Below are 19,272 nucleotides of genomic sequence, written 5' to 3' on the forward strand. Positions count from 1 at the left end.
GAGGGGTGGCGATGGGGAACGTGTTTCGGGGCGGGGGGCTGAGCGGCAGTGCTGCCGCATGGGAACCCACAGCCTCGCTGCAAGTGTAAGGCAGACTTCTTCGTCCTGGTCTGTCGGGCCGGTCACGGGGCTGGGTGAGGACGATCCAGTCCCGTGTTCTTGTGAGGTTCCCTCCTCACAGCCGCTCGTTGTACCCTCCACCAGCAGTCTGGCACAACCCCTGCTCAGACCCCTCCTGAGCCACAGCTGGGATTAGCAAACCGAAGGCAGGGTCACGCTGTCGGGAGCGGCGGTCAGAGCGCAAGGGGCGATGCCTCCCACTCGTGGTAGTGGTGAACTGTGAGAAGGACTCAGTCTGAATGCAAACCGCTCTGTCCCGGCATGGCGCACCTGCACCCACCCTCCAGCCCCCAGCGGCGGGCAGGGCAGGGCAGGGCCGGGCCGGGCCGCGTTGCCGCCTCCCTCCCGCTCCGCCTCAGCCTCGCGCCCGGGCGGGCTATAAGAGGCGGCGGCGGCGGCTGCAGCTCCGAACTGCCTGTGCTGGCTGCGGGAGCAGGGGCGGCAGCAGCAGCGCTGGGGCACCGCCGCAATGAAGTCACCTCAGGGCCAGCGGCCGGCGGGTCAAGGTGGGAGCGGCTGGTGAGGCGGGGCGGGGGGTCTGAGGGAGGGAGGGAGGGATGGATGGAGGGCGGGCGGGCGGTGGGTAGGTATCACCTTCGGGCGCGAGGTTCGGGTCCCGGTCCCTGAGGGTCCTGACTTTGTTGCCTCCGCCCGGCAGCTCTGAGTGAGGACGGCGGCGGGGGCCTGGCCGAGGCGCTGGGGGAGTTTGACACCGTGCTGGCCGAGCTCTCCTGCCCCGCCGGCCGGCGCCGCTTCCACTACAGCGAGCACCTGGAGCGCATGAAGCGGCGGAGCAGCGCGAGCGTCAGCGACGGCAGCGGCCTCAGCGACTCCGAGAGTGAGTGTCCGGCTGTTCCACGGCGGGTGTTAGAGGCAGTGGTAGCAGCAGAAGGCGAAAGGAGGGCGAAAGCTCCTGGGGGAAGCCACATCAAGGCTGGGTTAGGAGGCGGGGGTGAAACACTCGCTACGGGAGGAGGTCAAGTGGGCTCCTGGGACAGCGGGGCACCCCGGCGCGTCAAAGGAAAGACGTTTTACAGCAGTCGTTCAGTCCCTGCAGAGATCCTATAAGAAACCTGGAGAGAGACTTTTGACAAGAGTGTGTGGTGATAGGATAAGGGGGGATGGCCTTCAACTGGGAAAGGGGAGACTTAGGTGAGATACTAGGAAGAAATTCTTCCCTGTGAGGGTGGTGAGGCACTGGCACAGGTTGCCCAGAGAAGCTGTGGCTGCCCCATCCCTGGCAGCATTCAAGGCCAGGCTGGATGGGGCTTGGAGCAACCTGGTCTAGTGGAAGGTGTCTCTGCCCATGGCAAGGGGTTGGAACTGGGGGGGGCTTTAAGGTCCCTTCTAACCAAACCATCCCATGAGGTTCTTAATTTAACAGTGACTGTCTGCTCTATCTCAGTAGCAAAAATATGATTTGAGAGAAAGTTAACTAACGTGTGCTTTCCAGAACAGGTGGAAACTCGTACAGGTTTATGGCTTAGTGTTATCATTATTTCAGAGGTGATGATTTTAAGCTAATTTGCACACAAGTGTATCGATTGTCTACAAGTGGTGCATACAGAACATAGCACAGGAAGGGTGGGAAGCAGATACTGACTCATGACCTGCTTTGGGCAAGAAAACAGAATTGGAACTAAGCTTTTTTTTTTTTTAACTTGGAAAAAAGTTTTATGCCTTTTATTTTTTTGGTAGTCTGGGAGAAAAAACTTATTTTCATTTCCAGACAATGAGGCTGGAAACTGTTGTTCTCCTTGGGGGCAGTAGACTCAAGGTCTACTTTGTTAGAAGTAAGTTCTGCTAAAAACAAGCTATACCCAATTTTTTAGTCCTTAACTATATAGGAAAGCTTTATGAAACTTATCTCTTTTCCAGCTATTTGTAATAAAATTGCTCCCCTAATTTCTGTTTTAAGTATTTTACCAGTTCAGGGCCTTACTTCACAGTTCTGTTGACTTAGTGCTAAAACATTAACGTAATCTTCCTCATACTGAAGCTATGAGAGCATATTATCAGAGCCCTTTATTTCATCAGCACGGGCAGGATGCATTTCACTTCATGGACAGGTAATGTTTTACCTGCCCTGAAGGTGGATGCCCTGGCTGTCAGTGCCTTTTGGTTTGTATTTTCTCCTGTAGTCAGTGGAGATATGTGGATCAAGATGTTCTGCTATTTCATAATGCAGTGGGTGAATCACTCCTTGTAAATATCTCCCTCCTTCTGAGAAAGGTTTGGAAGTGCGTGCCCAATTTAGGCTGGACACTAGCCTTTTGGGTGGCTGAGGGTGTGTAGGGTGAGGTCTGCCTTTACTGAGACAAGCTTATGAAATATGTGAGCCCTGCTTCAAATAATAATAAAAGCTTATTAACAATTGCAGCAATACAGCCCTAGTGTTACTATTTCTTGTGCAGTCTTCAGTATTGTGATACATTAACCTCTTACATACTCTTACCCACAAATGAGATGTTTAAAATGATAGAGTGAAATAATCTAAGAAAACCATGAAAAAAAACAAACAAAAAGACACCCCCCCCCCCAAAAAAAAACAGAATCAAGAACTTACTTTTCTTGAACAGATAAAGACATCTGTAGTTGCTTGTTCAGAAAACTTAAGTCTCAAACACTGCTTAAAATTGCTGTTAGAATTGAAAGGAAGGCATTTTGGAGGAAGATGGTGTTCTCTGGCACGGTGGGAAGCCTGGAGAGAAACAGCATCTTGTGTGAATGGGCAGACCACATCTTCAGGAAGATCTGGAAAATAAAAACATGTGTCACAAATCTGCACTGATTTAGATTGAAGACATTGATTGATAGCAGGATAGGCACAGTTTGCTGGCTGTAGACAAAGTCCTCAAGGATCTTGCATGAGAAACTTGTCAAGCTTTCAAATCCCATCCAGCGCTGTGGTTCCTCCCTTGGTGATGCATCATGTGAAAGATGGCTCTACAGAAATTGAAATCACTGTCTTCTGGACACTGGCATATACTGGACTAGGAGGGTGCACCAAGAGTAGCCTATTGGCATCCAAAAGTGTCAGCTGTATGAGGATATGTTTAAGAGAGGAGAAATGGTAAAACAACCATCTCTCCTCGCTTCTTGGAGAAGGCCCGATAAATCACTTCTTCCTAAAGGCATCGTTCAGTGCAGACAACTTCTTATTTGAAGTTACAGCAAGATTGGAGAGGAGCTGCAATTTATAAGGAGAACCTTTTATAAAACATGCTTCAGTGTCTGATGTAATCCAGCTACACTCCCTACATCTAATTTAAGAATAGATGCAGGGAATTTCCTACTTACCCAGGCTCTTTCTGTTCAAGCTCATTTTTTTTCCTTTTAGGTTCACCTTTCTTTTGGTCTGTCTTGTTTAGTGCAAGTGTAGTGCTGAATTTGTGATTCTGCTATTCCCATGGTAATGCTCAGGTTAAACACCACTGCAAGGTGAAGGAGAACATGGGCTGAAAGAGCAAGTTCTGACAATGCAAAAGGAATTCCAACAATATTACCTGCAGATAATTTGAATGATCCTCTTGTACATGAACAGTCTTTGCACCTTTGCAGAATCTTGTTATCCAGTACCAAGACTCTTCCAAGTGTGCTTTGTTAGGTATGCATAGAACAGTTCAGATTATTGTATTTTAGCACTATCTCTTCTTTGTTGGTTTATGTAATCCTCCTAACTGCTGTAGTGTGGCTGAAGGTTAGGCGTATGTATCTTTTGGCCACTCCTGCAGTGGTATCTTTTGCGTCTAGGGTGGGACTGCAAGGGGAGGTGATGATTTAAACTGTTGCAACTGTCTGTTTCAAGGCCCTTGAATCAATCTTAAATTCAATTTTACAGCAAGCTAGTAATAGATATCAACTGGTCATGCTTGATCAATACTGTTTATTAGGGTAAGGAAAGCCTTTTGTCTCCTCGGGCTTCTCCCATGAGAATGAGCCCATTTAATTAAACAGAAATATTTACAGAAGATCTTCATCAGTTATAGTTAATCCTGCAAGTATTGCTTTTAACCTTAAAAATCCCCTCTTGAGTGGGCTAGCTCCAAAAGTACCAAGTGAAATTCTGATCCTTCATATTTTGTGCTCCTAAGGAAAAAAACAAACTTGAAGATACTGCAGTGGAAAATGGGCAGGATAGTACTTGGTTCTCCCACATCTTGTCTTGTTATTTGAGTAAATGCTCTTTGGATGAGCTCTGTCTTGGCCATGGTAAAGTATTGTACATAACATGATGGACTCTAGACCTTACAGTAATAGAAAGGCTTGCATGCGCAGGTGTTCGTGATGATCTTAGTACTTGGCCCACAAGCATTATATTAACCACAACAGCTGATGGGGTCAGTGCTGGGAAATCATGATGCAACTGTTACTCCAACATTCTTTGAGTTACTGGACTGTGAGTATCAGTTGTGTTTCAACTCGATGTATTCAACTGCTTCAATGTATAACAGCTTGTAGTTTAGGTTATTAATCATGCTGAAACCTCTAAGTTGAGGGATACCTTATAACTCTTTGCTATTTTCAGCATATGTTGATTGTGATAAAATAGGATTTGTGTTAGTGTGCTGTGCTGGTAAAAGCCACTACTGTAGATGCAGCTACATAGGCAAACTCTTACAGATATAATTTGCTTCCTGTGTGTTGGAATAAGCTTGCAGAGAAAAGTGCAGGCTTGCCTGTGTAAATCGCATGTCCTAGTATATTGTACTATGTGCTAATATATTGTACTAAAATGATGTCAGTGCATTGTGCTAGTACAGTATATGGCAATGTCAGGATTAGTATAGTGAAGAGAAAGTCGGACTTCATGTGAGGTTGAGAAGGGAAGCACTTTAGTGTTTCCTGTGCCAAAGTTATAATAACACTGAAAAGCTAAACCATAATCTGCTGCTGTGCTCTGAGAAATGCTTCATATTTTTAGCTCTGGATGTGTTTTCTTCAAACAGGTTCAGCGTCCAGCCTTTGTTAAAAGTGTTGTAAAATATTTTTTTATTTAATCCTTCACTCTTAACAGCCTGCAGTGTACCTTCATAGTTATTTTTAGGAATATATAAAGGCTTTATGACAGGTATGTCCTGGCTTTTAAATACAACAAAATCACCCTCTAAGTGCATCTAGAACTCTTTAATTTTGTAATTTCAAAACGAAGTAGGTGCAGGTTTATTAGGGGGTTGAACAATATCTCTTAGCACCAAATGCCTGCTTGTAGTGCAAGCATTCATGGTTACATGCCATGGATGTCTCTGTGTGCCTGTGCTAATGCCTGCACTATCTAGAGATGAAGCATTGGTCACTTCATACTGCAGCACTCATCCTGAAAAGCCTGTTTACATTGGCAATCTTGCAATATACGACAGTAAAGAAAGTATGGAAAAAGGCAACAGAAATGACTGAAGGCATAAAATAGTTTCCAAATGATTAAATAGACTGGAGCTGTCAAGCTAGAGCAGAGATGTTTTGGGTGGGACGAGCTAGTCTTCCAGAAAATCCTAAGTGACATTAGGCGACTGACTTCTACTTCACCCAGAATGAGGAAATCAAATTAAATCAGCATGTTTCAAGAAAAGAAGAGTGATTGCTTCTCATGGTGTATAGTTAAACTGTAGAACATATTGTCTTAAGGTATCATTGATGTTAAAAGCTTACACCCTCAAAAAATAACTAGATAAACTCTTCTACAGGCATCTGCTATGAGACACAAAATGTGGGGTAGGTGAGCTTTTTGCTCTTAGCAGCAAATCTCAGTCTTATATGATGAAGAAGAAAACATTTTGAGAAGGTAAATTGTTTCCTCAAATATTTAATGGTCTATCTCCAACAAGAAGGGAACAGAATATTTATAATGGAAAAAAAAGAAGCAAGACTCCCATGGAGAAATAACATTTTATTAAATGATGTGATTAAATTACCAGTACAATCAAGGGGAAGAAAACCCAGATGTTTCAGGTGCACAAGTTTCTCTCCAGGTACTTTAATGAGAAATGTGCTTTTTTTGATAGGATTTCCCATTCTTTCCAGCATAAATGTTCCTCTTACGCTTTATAAAGGAAGTATTAAAAAGGGGGAAGGCTGGAGCTGGAAGCACTGTCTCGCAGGTAGTAAGTGTGGTGAGGGAAGGGAAAGGTAAGCTTTGTGAATAATGAGAAAGCATGCTTGTATATCTGAATTTCAGGCTTCCCAGGTCACTTGTAACTGTGATTTGAAATCTTTTAAACCACAAAGTGTAGATGTGTCAGTACAGAAAACGTGATTTTTATGTCAGCATTGGAACAGATGTTTGCTTTGTTAGCTTAGGCAAAAAAAAAATCACAAAAATAAACATTGCAGCCAAGTGTAACTGTGGTTATGATCAAAATAAACACTGCCCTTGAGGGCTGCAACATATGTATTGTGAAACAGGCATCATGAATATTTCTCACTTCTACTGGTGGCATTAGAAATCTCTGATTTTGCTCTCATTTTTTAGCATGTAGGCTATGTTCTGACTAGGAATGAGTTGTGCAGTCTGAGCATTAAATGCTGAGCTACTGTTTTATAATGAATTCATGGCTTATAGGGACTTCAGCCAAATTTTAAAGCTCCTCTCTCCAAAACTTAAGATGTGATTTATTTCCACTCTACCCCCCAAAGCTTTCCCCACTGAAAACTATTAAAGATTTTTGCCCACTCCAGTGCTCTTTAAAATTGTATCTTGAACTATGGTACTAGAAAGAGCATAAGATTAAAGAAGTCAGACAGCTGAACTTTTTCCGTTGTCTGTTTTAAAATTAAGCTTGAGGTTTTCATCCTTCCGTTAGTTACTTACCAGAGCCTTTCAATTGCTCATTTTGTAGGGACATTCCATATTTACATGGTGTTGCCCTGGATTTTCTTTGTGGTTTAACCATGTACTGGAACAGCAAAGGTCAATACTAACTACAGATTACTTTGTCAAAGTAAAATATGCCCATGTTTATTCCAACCCCCTAATTTTGCAGTTGTTGGTTTAGTTTGTTTCATGTAAATCAGTAGCTTAACTCTCAGATTTTTTAAGGACTTGATTTAAAAAAGACAACTTGAATGTTTTGGGTTGATTTTTTTGGGTTTGGGTTGATTTTTTTTTTTTTTTTTTTAAACAGCCGAAGGGGCATAGTATATATACATGCACAGGCAGTAGAATCAATACACAAAGTGAAAAGTAAGGAATGAATGATAAATGAACTTGCATCTCAGTGGGAGAGAAGGGGCTGGATGAGGAAGGACAGCAGCAATGAGAGGTCCTTGGCATCAGCCTCTGGTTATTGGGTTGCAGAGGATGTTGCCTTTGTATGGCAGTGGAATTCTTCCAAGGGCCATTATTGGAGGTGAATGGGCAAATCTTGACTGGCAGCTAGTAGAAAGCCAGGACTTGAAGTGTCCTTTTCCCAGAGCTTTCTGTCCTACAGACACACTTTGCCAAAGTGGTTATTTTTATGTGACAGATATCACAAGTATTTATTTTTAAGAGTGCATTGTTTTCAGCATTTGTTATAATGACCTTGATGGCAGAGTCAATGCATTCCTCCTTCTGTCATCAGAATTGCTGCTGCATGGTGACATTTGTAAGCCACAGCCAGTAGGTAGAGTTTGGTTTTGCTTTTTGAGGAAGATAAATATTGATATTTTCCTGAAACTATTAATCTTACAACCCATCAGAAGATAACACTGGTTTGTGAAAACATTTCATCTTGTGAGACAGGAAGAAAAACATTCAGGTATTTTAAAGCAACAGTTCTGTCTTATTTTCTTTTTCGCCAGTTGTAAATATTTACCAGCATAAGGTTTGGGGAAGCCAGTATGAAATAACATTTTCTGGTTTAAATATGTTTTGAGGTGAGCCATCAGTACTTTCAACTGCTTATAGAAGGAATATGAAGAGAAAACCACATGAAGAATCAAAGGTGGCTACTAGCTTGGATGTATGTGTACGTGGTTATAAAAAGAATTGCACGAGTAGTTTGCAGATAATTTAAATGGCTTATTATAGCTTTCATAATTTGAGTTGCCCTCACAAGCATTCACAAAAAGAACATTTTATTCCAACTATATATAAGAGCAACTGGAGCTTTAGATTTGGTGTATGACAAGGATTGGTTTGTAACGCAAATTCCCAGCATTACTACATTTGGTGTCTGGATACTAATAGCATAGGCTCCCTGTTAAAGTACACTCAGTTTTGTAGCCATTGTTCTGTGGGTTAATTTTTTCTTAATTCAATAAGCTCAAAAAGCTGTAAAAATATTAAATAATTTGGAAGTTTTTGTTCTGCTCTTCTCGGATCCATTGCCTAGAAAATGTCTTATCTATAGTCTGTTCCGTCAGTGTTTCAGTGAGCTGTGCTCTTGGCTACAGCACTGCTTTGTGTGAGTTATTTGGCTTTTTTGTGGTGCAAGGGGTTTTGTTCTGAACAGCAAGAATTTTCCATTCAGAGTTTCTTGGTCACTAGGGTTTGCATCTTGGCTGGAAAGAAATGTGGATTTAGTAGAAAGTTGGTTTGTAAGCTGATTTCAGGAGGAAATTTGTCATACCTCTGTTACTTTCAAACCATTAATGTGCAGGGTTCATAGTGTGGGGTACAACACCAGGGACACACATAATTGCAGAGCAGTGTCAGATTTACACCCACCTCCTCCCCACCTCTGCCCTTAGGTTGCTTTTTATGGTTTTAGGAACTGCTTGGTTTTTTTTAGAAAAATAAGTGCTATTTTTTCCAACTTTCTGTCTAAAATTATCTAAATTCTGCATTGTATTCATTAAATCTTTCTCATATCTGAAGTTTCAAGTAGATTGGTTTTGACCTGCTCGGGTTTAGAGAGAACAGGCTCTTAAAAGTGAAGATAAACAAATTACAATGAAAAGTTAGCAAGAAGCAGTATATCCCTCTTTCTAAGCAAGAAATACTGACTGATGGCTGATTTGGACAAGCAATAGTCCCAGGTAATAGATGTCAGTCATGCCATTTGCTTATGTTTGTGTTGTTCTATAGGTAGCATGTGCAGGAGCTGTTTGAAGAGTGAACTGTGAAAGACATAGTACTGTGGTGGGCTAACATACATGTAGAAGAAGAAAACAGGTTGAAGGTTGAAGCTTGTCACAAGCCTTTTCAGTGTGTATTACAACAAAGGTAGGCTTGGAAGCTAGCACAGAAGACACAGGGAAACATAGAATCATAGAATAGTTTGGGTTGGAAAGGACCTCAAGATCACCTAGTTCCAACCCTCTCTGTCATTGGCAGGGACACCTTCCACTAGACCAGGGTGCTTAAGGCCCTGTCCAACCTGGCCTTGAAGGCTTAGTAGATGCAGCTATCTGGCCTCATTTGGCACTGTACCCCTGTACTCCTGTAGAAGGTGGTTTAATGCTAGTAAGGACAGCAGGCTAGAGGAGATGGGGTGTGGAGACACGCTTCTTTTCCCAAAGATGTGGAAACTTACAGTAGAGGAGTAGTCTTCTAGAGAATGATGGTCTCTGTGTTTGATATCTGCAAGCATCGTGGCAGTATTCAGTAGAGGTGGAGATCTTGGCATGGCAAGCAGTGTTCATGCCTTCTTTTACTAATTCAGCAAGGCACCCTTAAATGAAGGCAGTCACCTCCTGGCATCACAAATGGGACAGGTGTCCAAGGGGCTGTGACAGTACTGACTTGGGTGGACTCAATGCTGCAGTGTAACCACCTGCTAGGCTGGGGCTGTAAAGACAAACACTGTGTCTGCTGCAGGGAGGCAAAATTGTTATGTAATGAGGCATACATTCATTTCCTAGGAAATGTACCACATCAATGGAGGCTATTGACATGTTCGTGTTACAATGCTTTCTTTTATGGTTTTCAGGTCACTGGCTCAAAACTGCAGGAACTAGTAGTTCTAGTGTCTCTAACACAATGACAGTTCCTCCTTCCAGTGGAGCCATGACTAATACTTTGTATGCACTGTGCATCATAGAACTCTTATGAAAAGAGAGAAGATAAAGATCACTTTTTTTCATACTTTTGAAACTGAAGGCCTTGTCCAAAATCCAAGAATATCAGAATGGTATTGGAACCTTTCCCATTGCTTTCCAGGGCATGTAAAGCTTCGTTTGAAAGGTCACATACAAGGCTGCAGAACATCTTGTGTATAGATGTACTGCTTATGATCTCCAGAGTCACAGAGTAAAACAAAATTAAAAGGTGCTATATCATTTATGTGGAACACAAGACCTAAAGCAGCAGAGTAATATATGGAGAAATGGGCGAGTTTGCTTCAGGGATGAGAGCAACACTGAATATATTGCGTTCTGGGGAACTGTCCTTGTCCCGGTGCTCTTCATTCAGCTTTTCTAATAGCATTTCAAAACCAGGTGACCAGAATTTCCTAGAATATTGTGAATTAGGCAGGTCACACCAGGCCTAATTTAGTGGATGGGGGATAATTGCCATTCTTGTAATATTGTCCAAATGATGCTGACTGCAGGGAAAGCTGACACTTTCCTTACCAGGAGTGAGGATTTGACCTAGGACTGCTTGCTTTTTAACTGTAGGTGTGGTAACAATGCCCTTCACACAATAAATGATTTATATACCCCTCTGGTTTTGAAGTCTGAAAATTCAAATTCTACAAATTTTGAAGCCTATATAAGAAGGGCCCCATTTGTTTTGAGTTCTATTGCAAAATTGCAGGTCTTAATTTTACTTTATAATGTAACTTTCTTACAGGTGCAGATTCACTCTACAGAAATAGTTTCAGCCTCAGTGATGAAAAGCTCAACTCTCCAACTGCATCTACTCCAAGCTTGCCATCTCCATCAGTAACTCCATGTAAAGGTAAGCTTTAATTGTTGGCATTTCTTCCTAATTCTCAACTATGTAGGCTTCTTTCTATGAGCCAGGATTCACATGTGTACATTGACTTTCTTAATTGTAACAAATCCAATTATTACTGCAATAGCACATTGCATCTGCACATCTTTGCAGGTGACCTGCAACTCTTGGTTTTGAAACACCAAGCTGAAGAAAATTACAGTTTCTTGGTTGATGAGAAATTATGGTACTACTTACAGAACACTTCAGTTAAGCATTAACTTGCGTTACTTCTTACTGAAGCAACTAAGTAACTTAAGTGTCCCATCTATATACAGAAGTACTTAGCCTGAGTGCAGGGGTGCATTAGGTGACTCCTCTGAAGCTATATGCTGCCATTCAAGTTATCACAATTACTTAGATCCATACAGACCTTTCACTGCTGATACAATCCATTTATTAGTAATTTGTCCCTCCTTTGTAGCTATGCTGTTTCAAAGTCCTTCTGTCTTGCAGCTGATACAACTCCCCAGGAGCTTGTTTTGTTCTGGTTAACTTAAATGAACTCTAGAGTAGATATATCGATAAATCAATACATATGTACTACATGGTGCTGTTATTACAACTCTTCTCGGGTGCTTGCTCAAGGAGCTTTTTGTGCTTTCATGTCTTTTCCACAGTGAGTGGTCACAAAAACAAGTTAAATGCGTACTTAGCATGATACAAGGGAAGAATAGCGAGTAATACTTAATAAGAAGTAGCAAAAAAGAGTTGAGTTAAACTGGCAGGAAATACTTGGCAAAAGCTACACTAAAGGTCAAGATGCTGTTCCTGATGAGAATCATAGAAATAGAGTTGGAACTAGCTTGGAATAGGGATAAGGAAGCCACTTGGAGTAAAACAAGATTGAATGGAACCAGTGGTGTTCTAGGGAATTGAGGTTTGTGTGAATTTTTGGATCCAAATTTATAGTGTGTGGACCAAGATCAAAAGATCTGACATCACAGCAAACCAGTGATCCTGACACGATTTAAGAGGCATATATTTGGGTAGGACTGGGATAACTGTCTGGGGTTTCATTAGGACCATGAATGCAGTATTTGAATAGATTCAATAAAGGAAACTCTCATGATAGCAAAGATGTGGCTTTTTTTCTCTACTTTAACTTCTGTGTTTTAAGGAAACTGAACAAAGGATTGCTTTGCTTTGTTTCTCTCAAATGGAGAACTATAAGAATAGTTTTAATTCTCTCCTGTTTTCTAAGAATGCATTTGGACATTGCAGCAACCCTATTGAACTGCCCTGAAAATAGTCTACAGTATGTCTGATATCACTGAAAATTATTTGGAGGGTTGTGTGGTTTCAGTGTTACTTTTGGTTGGAGAAATACATCATGTCTAAATAGCATTGACTCTTATTTTGCAGCAAAGCTTGGAGACACGAAAGAACTGGAAGACTTCATTGCTGATCTTGACAGGACACTAGCAAGTAGGTAGATTTTTATTTGCCTGCATCTCACTTGGTACTGTCAAAGAATGATGAAAACCCAGTGTATGGGGGGAGAGCGAAGGGAAGTAGGCTTCATTTTAGTTTGTCAGTTGCATGGATCATTAAGTGGATAAGAAGGTAAAATAGACTGAATTCTGGCCTTTGCCTGGATGTTCAAGGCATGCGGTTTAGCTTGTGTGACAAAGGCTGTACTGCAGTGAACCCTTGTCCCCACCTCTGAGGGAACTGCAGTTCACCTCTCCTTGACAGTGACAGGCATCAAGTAAACATCACTTTTTAAATACTTAAAACTCAGCTAAAAAGTGGGACTTTTTCTTCATTGTGAAGATAAGCAACTGGAGGAATAACTGTAGGTGAGGAAACCTGTTTATACTGGATTTAGCTTTATGAAAGAATTAATAAGCAGGTATCTGTATTTATTGTCTTAGATTAAATGTCAAAAACCTGTTTGTGCTTGTCAACCAGGAATGGAATTTAAGTCACTTCTTCCTGTCACTATCTAGATGTATTTCCCAGTTACAGTACTAGATTCTTCATTATTATTTTTAAAGAAAAACAATAAAACTAAAAAACCCACCCTCCTATTCCCAACCATGTAGTCTGCTTCTTTCTGGTTTTCTGTGCTGTTATGGATGTGACACTGTGGTTTTTATGTATAGAACCAGACTGCAGAACCCAAACCAACAAATTTTTAGGATTAGACCTAAATAGCAGCATGAGCAACCCCTCCCCTTCCAATAAACTGTGAACTGAGAGTTTCTTGTATTCATTAGGTATTTTCCCTTCTCTGTAATCATTGAAGCCTTGGCCATCTGCATTGGACTTAACTCAAGACAGCTGCCCTTTTGAGCTGCCTACTTCCTTGTCATCTTACTTGTATCTTAATCCCAGTTTCACTTCTCTTACTTGAAATATAATTCTGGTTTCCTGACTTCTGTCATGGATGTATGTTTGAGCTCATTTCATCTACACCACCGAAACCTAATCGGCTGCTCTTCTGAAAGACTTTTTTTTGGCTTTTATGTTCATTTAAAAAAGGCATAATTTTGGCCTGTTAGGCAGTCCAGCAAGCTGAACATAAGGGGTGTCTGGTATGTAAACAACATGCAGTCTTATTTAATGTAGAACTTAATGATCCTTCTTGTTCTGTATTTTCAGGTATGTGAAGGATAAGTGACATCAGTCTGAGACCGAGAACTGCTGCCCTTGTCTGATAACTTTACGACCCAGGATATTTACCTTCTGAACATAACCTTTGTGAATTCCTACAAGTATTTAACTGGTAACATCAGTTTTGTGACTCTGCAGCAGATGGTATAAGACAATTCAAGCGTTACAGCTGTATTTTACTTTAAAATATAGCTTGAATTTTAATTTAAATTTGCTTTTATGAAAATATATTTGTAATTTTATATAGTTGAACTTCTAATGCTTTTTGCCATATAATATATTTTTGTATGCAAATAAACCCTGAACTGGAATCCAGGTGTCCGAAAGCTTCATGTGAGCATGCGAACTCTGAAACAGAAGTACAAATTAAGGTCAAGCTTTAAATTATCTGATAAAGGCATATTACCTGTTAGGCAAAATGCTATGCTGGCTTCATGTGGAATCTCCTATTTTTCTTTTTAAATTGCTTAAATAAGAGAATTTTGTATTATGTAAAATTAATATAATCAGAAAAATAAAAAAATGTTCAAACTGCTACTTCAGATTTGCTTTAATACGAATGGAATAACACTGACTTGGTACAGATTTGAACAATAACACCTATTTCAAACCCCATGTAACAGCTAGCTTTAAAATTACATGCTATTCTACTAGTTGGGAGGTCAGGCATTTAGGCCTGTGGGTTTAGGTATGGAGATCCTCTATCACAAAGGCATAGTTAAATGTCTGGATGTTTCTGATACCAGAACCTTTGGTCTGAAATACTCTCTTGCTCTTAAAAGTCTTCCTAACCGTCAGTGTTATGCTGAAATAGTGGAAGGTGAATCTGTAGTTTCACAAGGAACCCAATTGTTTCCATATGCAGTAGGCACTGGGGATGTCATTATGTGAGCTGTCTTCCAGCTGCTGCAGGCATTACACTTAGCTCTTCTGTCTGAGCTGCTCATGCAGTTGCTGCCCAATCTGTTCAGATCAAATAAGCTGGGCTTGTTTGAACTCCAGGTCTTATTTTGAGCAAAGCAGGCTTGTAAGCCATTGCATAAGTGGTTTAAATATTGTGTCTCCTTGGTCATTTACCATCTTTGAATGTGTTTTTGTCTGGAGAAGGACATACCTGTGACTCAGCTACCAGCCAGTTGCTTAGGGACCTTACAGGACTGATTTTGACTTGCCTTCTGCAGCTAGGGGAAAGTACTCTGCATTTGCTAATGGGAACACCATGAGGATGTTGCAAATCCATCTCCTTGCTTTAGATTTCCTAAAAATTGACTGAAACTTTTGTGTGTTATTAAATACTGTATGATTTTTCCAGTTTTACTTACTGGTAAGAAAGTAAAACTCTGAACTGGGTACATGTTAAATGGTCTGAAACAATATTGAAGTGGTTATGTAGGTCTTTTCGTTACTTCAGGCAGAAGGGCAATGTAAGAAGTATTTTTCTGAAGAGAAAATACTTCAACATTTTCTCTGTAGATTCAATCAGTAAATTGCCCCTTAGGCTAGAGATGGAGTGAACTGATTTAGGAGGATGATATTTCATGTTGTTGTAGCTTAACTACAAAAATCTCTGAAGGAAGGTGGGGTGGTTCAAGTTTGAGACAGCAACTGTGCTCTGGGAGGCTCCTGCACAGCAGGAACCCCATTTTGAGCAGCAAGGTAGGCTTGCTCCAGCAAAACCAGAGCATAATGGAAATCTGGGTCTATGTTGTAAACTCATAAGAGTAAATCCTCCTTTTATCTGCCTATGTGAAATCAAGAGGGGAACCTGTCCCTTCTCCCCAGTCCCAGATGCAAAAGGATGTGTTGCTGTGCAAAGCTAGTGAGGGGCATTCTCTTGGCTAGTGTAGGACCTGCTGTTACATAGGTCCTGCTGAAAGCCTTGGTGCCTCTCTAAGGTAAGGGGAACCAGGACAGAGGAGACAAGCTCTTACTTTTCCTTTAAGAAACATCTTTAGCCTAGTGTGTATTTTTCACACTGCTTGAATAGCTGCAGCAGTTTTGGCTGTTATTCTATATTTTAATGCCCTTTGGTAGGGTAAGTGATAGTGTTGGTAAATGGTAGATTTTACCATCATAAAGTCAGAATACTCCAACTATGTGTGGCTGCCTCAAGCAATGGTGAGGTGGGGGGAGACAGACAGTGGTTTGTTCCTCTGCTGCTCAAGGTTGTATTAGTTTGAGGCACTGGGCCTGAGTGCTTTCCATCTACAGGTTCAGTTAACACTCAATCCAATTGAACACTAGGCCCAATAATCGGTATTTACAGTTGGATGTCTCCTTTCATTGAGTGAAATCACCAAATTACTACAGTAATTTGGAATGACAATACTTTGTCCTTACAAACAGCCAATTCTGAAGATTTTTCTAGTATAACCAGAGGTTTAAAGTGAGGCATGTCCCTCACTTTGTGTAATGCCACTTGGGAATGGAGTTGGGGATTAAATGACCATCTGCTTGTGTGTTTTAATCTTATTTATGCATGAAAAAGTGGAGATGTCTGCTTGCTTATACAGCAGTTCTGGTGACAATCAGCTGCAAAATCTGGGAGTGTCTTCTGCGAAGCTGTTGATCTGAATTCCTCCAGTGTATTAGGCTGAATTTTGAATGTCTTGCTGTGTCAGAAGAAAGGCACTAGTGTAGATGTCATTCCACTGGAGTATCCTCACAACTGAAGTTCATCATCTCATTACCTACGGTACTGAGAAATGCATTGCTGAGAAAAGTTCCTGTGACACTCAATCCCTAGTGGGCATTGCTGGAGGCTGCACTGTGCTTATGGACCAGTCTTAATCCTTGTTTTGACCTCCCTCTCACACCGTGATGATGAATTTGAATTCAGAAGCAAGTCAGAACCCTGTTGTGCTAATGCTACACATCCAGAAGTGGAAACGAGGAGCTGAGACTAAGCAGATGTATTGCTGCAGCTTGACATGTGTAAGGTGAGGCGCAACAATCATTTACATGTATGCTCTTTACCTACAGCAAATTCAAGGTTAAACGGATTAGTTTAAACCTCTGCCACTGAGGCTTGAGCTAATGTGCTTTATCTTGGGTTTGCTATTGACTGTGTGTGTCCTCGGTGCCATCACCCAGGCTCAGCTGATATATGGTCACTCATTAAACTTGGTAAGGTGCTCATTTTTCTGAGTCCTTAATAAAGAAGAGAGAAGAGCAAAAAGAGGGACTTTTCTTGTTTTCCTTGCTGCATGCATGTCTAGCCACTATTGATGCACTGACAGCCAGGTGAGTTCTTGGGAGAGAGAAAAACAGTTGGGTTGGTAGTGACAGAGCTTGCTGATAGGGAAGGGCTCAACACCTGCTGGCTTCTACAGTCTGTTGTCTGGTGCCTCCCGCCACTTCTTTGTTACTGATATTTGCTTTGCAGTATATGCTGGGTGTGGAGCTGATTAGCAGCAGTGTTGCCTAATGCAAAGGGTTGGAGAGGTAAGGATAAACCACGCTCTGAATTTCACAGATTCATTGAAGCCTTGGTTTCAATAGTGGGTGCTGGCAAAGAGAAAACCCAGAGAGAGCGCTTCTGCCTGCTGGGAAACATTCGTGTCTGCAAGCAGAGATTTATTTACTTATTTTAGTTCATATCATGAATTGCTGCTTTTAGGTCATTTTCCAGCAGTGTCACACCCTGCGTGAAGTGAAAGGAATTCACCAGTGTGAAAGGTCCACCCAATGTGAGTCTCTGTAGAGGAACTCATGTGGTGTTCATCACAGATGGACCTGGTTGACCATCCAAGAGGTATTTGCACCACACTGGAGCCCATCCTGCATGAGATTTCATTTATCTGAAGGTACCTAAATGTGCTAGACAAGACATCTGCTAGGCTGTTGGAAAGAAACTTCCAGGGTTGTGGTGTCTGGAAGCAAAGCGAGTTATCATCAAGCCAATATGACAGCAGCAGCTTTTGAACTAGATCCAGCTCCATACTCTCAACGGGGAAAACTCCTGTTTTCTATGTTACTTTCTACATTACTGATTACATTGCAGCCTGGCTAACAGCTCTAGCTGTCTAAATAACTTCACAATAATGTAAGATGATCCTGGCTGTTATATCTTATTGGCTTAGAGTTGTAAACCAGATCTTTTCAAGGTCCTTTTCTTTCTTACAGATTTGAAGCTATTCATTGCATGCTATGGGTTGGTTTGTGGGATTAAAATAGGCCAGTCAACACAAAGGGATGCTAGCGCTTTGTTCAGCTTTGCTCTTTCACATCTATGTTTTGAAACCAAAATATTCATCAGTTCGGCTTTTAAAAACTACAGACTAGAGGCCTGTGCCTCCATTCTCCCAAGGCATCAGAGCTCACTGACTGCTCTGGGAGGCTTGGGGATGCTCCAGTGAGCTTTGCCCAGAGAAGCTGTGGATGCCCCATTCCTGGAAGTGTTCGAGGCCAGGTTGGATGAGGTTTTGAGCAACCTTGTCTAATGGAAGGTGTCTCTGCCATTGATAGGGAGTTGGAACTGGGTGAGCTTCAAGATCCCTTCCAACCCAGCCCATTCTGTTATTTTATGATAGTATGATCAAGGAAGTAAGTGTTGCCTTCTCCATAGAGCATGGCTGTACTACTAATCACCATCCTTTGGTTCTGTTTATAATATCATTTCACATCAGTATTTGTAATTAAGAGCATTGCCCTTGTGGGAAAAAAACATCCCTGGAGGTATTTAAAAGATGTATCGATCCAGTGCTTAGGGACATGGTTTAGTGGTGGACTTGGTAGTCCTGATGTAATGGTTGGATTTGATGAGTTTAAAGGTTCTTTCCAAACTAAATGATTCTATGATTCTGCATATAAACCTATGCAGGCTCTGTATATATAGACTGTATATATGAAGTCTTCACATTATAAAGCAAAACAAAATCTTGCTAGTGTATCAAATCGGATCAGGACCAATCCCACCTGACTTAGGTGCTTACATAAAGCACTGAAGTTAGGATGGTGCCTTTGGGTCGTTCAAATAGCTATTACAGAGAAAGGAAGGCTGAATTACCCTTAATGGTGTTCATTTGCTACAGAGAACATTGCAAAAGTCTATGGATGAGCAGACTTTTCACTTGGTCTTCTTAATCAATTGCCTAAAGAAAAGTGTGTTGAAATATGCTCACCTATAACTGACCTTAGAGGGTAACAGTTTTTAGGGCTGGAATAGCAGAGGCAAAATTACCCTGGTGTTGAGGATTACCTGTTCTGGGGCCTCTGCATCACACTGTGCAAGCATAGCAGCTTGCTTCAGCACTGTGGCTTGGAGCATCTGTCATCCTCGCACCGCTGGGTAGTCTGCTGAGCCGTTTTGGTAAGTACTGGGACCATGGCCTGGGAGCTAAGTCCACATGAGATGCTGCAGGGTAAACCCATGAGAACTGTGGTGTGAAGCAGAGCTGCCAGAACAAGCTGGAGAAGAAACATACACCTCATCCTCACTGCTGCTACTGCACTGCCTGCCAGATCCCGCTGTGTCAGACGGGGTGAGAAACCCCAGTCAACTTATTTGGCAGGATGAAGGAAATAACAGGGAGTCTCAGGCTGGTGCTTGGGTGTCATGGTGCAGGTCTTCAGGCATGTGCTGTTTGGCTTTCTGCACCCTAAGAGCATGCTCTCTCTCATCTTGTGCCACTCCCCAGCAGTTCTTCACTTAACTGCAGCCAACCTGATGTGCC

At 41.8% G+C, this 19,272-nt stretch overlaps 1 protein-coding gene across 1 annotated transcript; it reads left to right on the forward strand.

The window, feature by feature from the left end:
* The first annotated feature begins 487 nt into the window (after window positions 1-487).
* RGCC (regulator of cell cycle) lies at window positions 488-13,908 on the forward strand. Its single transcript, XM_061457274.1, has 5 exons — window positions 488-626; window positions 779-958; window positions 10,835-10,942; window positions 12,344-12,406; window positions 13,586-13,908. Exons 1-5 carry the CDS (start codon window positions 590-592, stop codon window positions 13,591-13,593), a joined length of 396 nt encoding a protein of 131 aa, XP_061313258.1. The 5' UTR covers window positions 488-589; the 3' UTR covers window positions 13,594-13,908.
* The last annotated feature ends 5,364 nt before the right edge of the window (window positions 13,909-19,272 follow it).

This window comes from Pezoporus flaviventris, unplaced genomic scaffold (genome assembly GCF_033815535.1).
Source record: "Pezoporus flaviventris isolate CSIRO_AGI_PZ_B2104156 unplaced genomic scaffold, CSIRO_AGI_Pfla_v1 ptg000025l, whole genome shotgun sequence".
NCBI lineage: Eukaryota > Metazoa > Chordata > Aves > Psittaciformes > Psittacidae > Pezoporus > Pezoporus flaviventris.